A 6,000-nucleotide genomic window follows, 5' to 3' on the forward strand; every position below is an offset into this window, starting at 1 on the left:
AGCAGGTTTCCCCTGCGTGACTCCAGCCCAGGGTCGCAGAGCTCCAAGCAGATGAGGCACGTTGGTCTCATAGGTTTTGCTGCTATCCAGCTCCCGGGCCCCAGAGTCCCAAGATTCAACTTCAGGGGCATCCCCTCACCCCAAAAGGTGCCTAAGGAGATCACCTAGGTTACAGCTCCTTCCTACACCTAACCGTCCAAAGTGACTGAATCAACATATTTATATGCCACGAGAGCGGAGGGCAACCTATAGACTTCAGGAGCAAGGCTTCAACACCTCCCAAATGCCATGTGTCGGGAAGATTTGGGGCATGGCAAAGCAGGACAGAGTCTCAAACAAAGATGTGGTCTTCCAAACCCACATTCCCATCACGTTCACCTCCCAGAATCTCTCAGTGACATCTATGCTGGCTTGGTCATGACCACAGAATGGAAAACGACAGGATCCCCAAGGACATGCTGCAAAGGGAGCTGGCTTCTGGCACCAGGCCAATTGGCAGACCAACTCTGTGTTGTGAAATATGTCTGTAAACAGGACGGGAAGCCTGGCAACATTAACCCTGTTGTTTGGGAATCCCTTGCAGGTGGCCATAGTGCCGGGAGACAGTCAGGTTGTGTATTCACAGCAGTGACGGGAGGAGGAAGGACTGCTGGATGGAGTGCAGAAAGAAGGAACGCCATGGTGCATCTTTAGCAGCAAAACCAGATGCCTTCATCTGCCCCAGAACCAGCAAAACATGCCTCGCCTGTATCAGTCTCTACAGCCAAAGCAGGTGCTGTAAATCTCCAGCACTTTGACTTCAGCCATGAAGGCACACTCATCCATTGTTTCCCAGGGCCGACAGAAGACAGCCAATCATGCTGTGGAATACTAATGCCACCTACTGACTACTCAGAGAGGAATAGGCAAAAAAAAGCAACCCACTAGGACAGTGGTGGCAAACCAATGGCACGCGTGTGTAAGGAGTTGCTGCTGCCAAACTAGTAGAGATAACGCTCCAGGCACACAGCCATTTCTGTCTTGTTGATTTATTACTAAAAGTTCAAAGCAGTTACAAGAGTTCAAACAAACGTGTTCATGCTTCAGTCAATCAGATGTCTCGACTGAATATTTGTGACGTCTTTTTCCCCAGCATGCCCATCGGTGCAGGGCACGCCTCCTATTTCCTTTGTTCTGTGAGTAGCTAGTTACGGGGGCTGGTTGCCCCCTCCCTATTTCCTCTTCTGAGTCAGAAGACAAACTGCTAATGAGCGCTTTCGGCTCTCGATAATTGCTTCTCTCCCCCCTCATCTCTCTAGCTGTCTCCCTTTCCCTGACAGCGTGCCAGAATGGGCACATAGAGCCCTCTCTGTGGGAACGCACGCCATTGCCCCAGCAGTGCCATTCTAGGTGTATATCTGCCCCCCCATGCCGTTGTGGGGTGGAAATGCTGCCTAGAGCACTCTCCGCCCGCAGCAGCGTTGGGGGAAGTAGCGTTCCCACCAAGCAGCTGGTTTCTGGCTGCGCCGCTGCCGCCATGCCATGTGGGTGTGAAACTGTGTAGGAAAATGAAAAGGTCCACGTGATTGGTTGCTGCGTCAAGGTTTTTTGTTGATTGCTCCCTGCCGTCGAGCAGTTGCTTCTGCTTCTTTCCTGCATGTGAGTGTTTTTCTGCAACCCGCCCCCCCAAAAAAGAAAGCTTTAACAACTCAACAACTCTGAGCAATCCTCCCCCAAAAAGGTCAACAACTCTAGAGGCATGGTATACACAAAAAATTGCAGTATATTCATTTGTTTATCCCCTAAGTGCCATTTTGGCACTTTGTGATAAATATGTGGGTTTTGGGTTGCAGTTTGGGCACTCAGTCTCTTAAAGGTTTGCCACCACTGCAGTAGGACAATTGCACACACACACACACACAAATGAAGCAAATACACATTTTATTTCTTGGTTAATATCTATTGGAAACTGAAACTCATCTTGAAAAGGAAATATATTAATTTAATGAAATCTTCCCTCTCATCCTGATGAAAGCATCCTTCACATCTTTATTTCTTAGACTGTAAATCAATGGATTTAGCATGGGGATCACAAGAGTATAGAACACTGAAACAATTTTATCTTCATCTGTTGAGACACTGGAATTGGGCCTCATATACATAAAGATGATGGTCCCATAGAAGATTGTGACAGACGTGAGGTGGGAGGCACAGGTGGAAAAGGCTTTGTGTCTGCCCTGGGCAGAGCGAATCCGCAGGATGGCAAAAATGATGTAGATATAGGAGATGAGGATAATCAACAAAGTGGTCATGATTATTGCAGTACCAAAGATGAAATGCACAGTGTTCGCCACTGCTGTGCTTGAACAGGAAAGTTTCAGGATGGGACGAACGTCGCAAAAGAAATGATTGATAACATCTGAGCTGCAGAAGGACAGGCTAAATATCACCAAAGTCTGAGCAGCTGAATTTACAAAGCCACAAATATATGCACTTGTTACTAACACCAGACACAGCTTTTTAGACATGGCAACAAAATAAAGTAACGGGTTGCAAATGGCAGTGAAGCGATCATAAGCCATAATAGCTAGAAGGCAAGTTTCAACTGTGACAAACAGACAGAAAAAGAAGAATTGCATGGTACACTCTGTGAACGGAATAGTGCTATTCTTTTGTAGGAAGGTCATCAGCAACCTGGGAGCGATAGTGGTGGAATAGCCAACATCAACCAAGGATAGGTTGCTGAGGAAAAAGTACATGGGAGTGTGCAGGTTTGCATCAAGGGTGGCTAGTATAATGATGCCAAGATTTCCTGAGACTGTGACAATGTAGATCAAGAGGAACAGCAGGAAGAGAAGGGCCCACAGCTCAGGATGTTCCATAAAGCCTACAAAGATGAATTCAGTCACCATGGTTTCATTTGGGTACTCCATCATTAATCCCATAGTTTCCCTAGGAGGAAAAGCAAAAAGGAAATAAAAAACAAGTAATTTTATTGATTTATTCTTAAAGATTCTCATGAAGATGTGTCAGCATTTTAGTGTGAATTTCTTTCAATAAACACATTTTTGCATGAAGTTTCAATTAATATATACATATTGGCAAGTGATTTCACCTAATTCAGTTCTCTGTGTTATTTCCAGTAATGTATTCGTTTTTGTGCACCCTTTCCACAATATATGCATTTTTTTAAACATATTATTAGCTGGGAGAACTGCATCACAAAATTCAGAGAAGTGTAGATTTGGTTGAAAGATTTGGGCTATCATATTGGTTTGAAAAGTGCAAACTGGGTGGTTTCTCATTAAAATCCAAACCAAATTCTCATCTACCCCTAGTTATGACTACCTTTACCAGCACTGGGGCTAATTAATGCACAATCAAGTGATGACTTGTATGAAAATTGCAGAAAAGATCAGAAACCATGACAATATTTTAAAATATCACCTTCCATGACTTGAAGCACAATGGGAGGAATTAAGTGCTAGCTTCTTCTGAATGTTCTGTCATGACATGTAAATCAGCTTGCTAGAGGAGAAAGTGCATATTCCGATTATCCGTGAATCCCAAAATCAATAATTGTGAAGTTTCCCTCTTCCATTTAAGAAAGGTGTGCTCTCATTTGAGAACAATGATGAAAGAGAATTACTTCCATACTCGATATGACACAGAATAGCAAATCATCTTTACATTTTGTTCCAAACAGCAGTAGTTTTATGAGGCCACATGCTTATGCCTAGGGTAACATAGAGCTGCTTAACCTTTTCTCTAGGTGTGACACATAGCAACATGTAAAGTGATATTTTCTTCTCCCTCCCTCTCTCATTTAATCAAAAGCTGTTTTTGGAGGCTACATATTTAAGCTGAGGGATAACAAGGAACTGCTTAACCCGCTCCCACCCTGGCCAGTTCACCCCAGAAATGAGCTTTAGGAACTAAAGTTTTTACCTCACAGAAGAGGTGAGCAACCAGGAATTCTTCACTTGCTCTTGTCTCAAGGGTCCTCTGTGGATGTTCGGATTCTTCTCCACAGCCTACTAATAGCAAATGACCAGGACAGTTCTTGTTACCAAATGAGGGTCAGGGAGCAAAAAACAGATTGGCACATAAATGTTCAGTCTCCTTTCCCCCATTTCTTTGTGCGTGTGTGTGTCTAGTTTATTTCTGAGCCAAACCTATGGAAGCTATGGTCATTTCACTCATAATATACAATGTGCCATTCATATTGGCGACCTCAGATGTGATGCACTGGTAGTCATCTTTATTTTATCACATGCTGTTTTCTGTAGAAGATAATATTTTGACCTAGCACAAATGTAGGTTTGTCACTCATTCCTTATTTTCACTGTTCACATTTTAGGACCTCTCATCATAATTAATAAAATATATAGCATGGGCAGAGTTTTCCCATATTTTAAAGGAAGGTGGAAAGTTGCAATCCCATGTTATCTTGTTTTACTGAGGCATTAGCTACTCTGACATTAGTAGATTTTAAGCCCAAATACATGTGCATAATATTGCAAACTCCAAGCTGAGGTTTCAATGTTATGCAACTGCAAGTCAGTACAGGACAGACTTATGACCTAAAAATGCAGGTTGTGCCAAAGATTGGCATAAAACAGCAGGGGTGGGAGCAATTTCAAATGAAAGGCAAGAGGGAGTGTTGAACCCTATCTCTGCTCTCCTCTTTTCCACTGAAACTGCTATCACAATCCGAGATGCAATTTGAGATTAGAAATTCAAGGCAGGATTCACCTCACCAGCCATGTCAGAGGAAGACACAGACTTACATTTTTACAACAGGGCTTTCTGCCCTCTCCTTCCCCCAACACCCCAGAAATTGACTCAAGGGTAACCGGGAGAATAGCACACAGAGGAAAGAGGGGAGTGGTCATTTCATCTGACAAGATATAATGCTTTCACAGACAGAATGGTTAGAAAAGTGTGGCACTGAATGGCACTGTCTTAGCCTAATTCATTCTTCCCATTCACTAAGTAGGAAATTTTTTTAATGGCTATATTTTTTGACAGGAGTGGATGCTTTTTGCAAGCATAGTACCCACTTTCCCCAAGCAGCTTAGAATGATAAACGGAAGTGTTTCATTTCTATATTTTTTCTTGATTAGGCAAAATACCATCAAAAAATGATATGTATTTCCCCACAGATATTTTTTTTTTAAAAAAATAAAACTTTGCAAACTGCTGTGGAAACGGGGAAAACAGAACTAGTGACTGGAAAAATGAGGCACTAAGAGAAACTGAAATTGACAGATTCACTAGTCTAATTCTGACTAGTGTCACAAGTTTCCCCACATCACCCATATGTTTTGCTCACAAAAAGTTGATCTTTTAGAGCATCCTTAATCAGCCCTTGTAGCACGCTACTACAGCAAAGGGACAGCTCCATCTAGCCTTCCTAAATCCATCAAATATTAGGCTTCCATGTAGTTTCATGTTTCATGTTTCTTTTTTCTCATTCTTTTTACTTTAATGTCATCATCTCTGCCACTTGAGTAAACAGAAATTTAAAGCTGGGAAGAATTGTGCTATTCTTCCTACTGAAAGGGTGTCTTCCCATTCATTTGATAGGCTCCTGTGCCGAATAAAAAAGGAACATGCCTGCAATGTTTAAGCTGCAAATACATAGAACAAGAGAATTTTGGAGTTGGAAGAGACCACAGTGATCATCTAGTCCAATCCCCTGCAATATGGCTTGAACCAGCAACCCTCAGATTAAGAATCTCATGCTCTACCAACTGAACTATCCCTTCCCTTTCGCAGAAAGAAAGCAGACATATTGCATTAACCCACTGGCCTCAATGCCCAACTAATATGACAGGTCTCTTAAACTTGAAACTTAAATGTTTTATCTGAGCTGAGTTTGAAAATTTGGCTGCAAAGCCTCATGAAAATACTGCCTTCCTAATTAATTTCAGTCCACGTTTAATGAGATCTGCTTTATCTGTTGGTCTCTTAACAGCCACAGGAAACATGCAGGAGACAACATGTAGCAAGGTCTGC

General features: G+C 42.6%; 1 protein-coding gene across 1 annotated transcript; it reads right to left on the minus strand.

Moving 5' to 3' along the window:
• Window positions 1–1,976: 1,976 nt before the first annotated feature.
• LOC128418921 (olfactory receptor 1019-like) lies at window positions 1,977–2,924 on the minus strand. The gene has a single exon (XM_053399114.1). It carries the CDS (start codon window positions 2,922–2,924, stop codon window positions 1,977–1,979), a length of 948 nt encoding a protein of 315 aa, XP_053255089.1.
• Window positions 2,925–6,000: the final 3,076 nt, after the last annotated feature.

This window comes from Podarcis raffonei, chromosome 1, assembly GCF_027172205.1.
Source record: "Podarcis raffonei isolate rPodRaf1 chromosome 1, rPodRaf1.pri, whole genome shotgun sequence".
NCBI classification, from domain to species: Eukaryota; Metazoa; Chordata; class Lepidosauria; order Squamata; family Lacertidae; genus Podarcis; species Podarcis raffonei.

What these genes read in the sequence shown, in the direction of transcription:
- LOC128418921 (XM_053399114.1), bottom strand. Translation starts at nt 2,924, where the DNA reads ATGGGATTAATGATGGAGTACCCAAATGAAACCATGGTGACTGAATTC.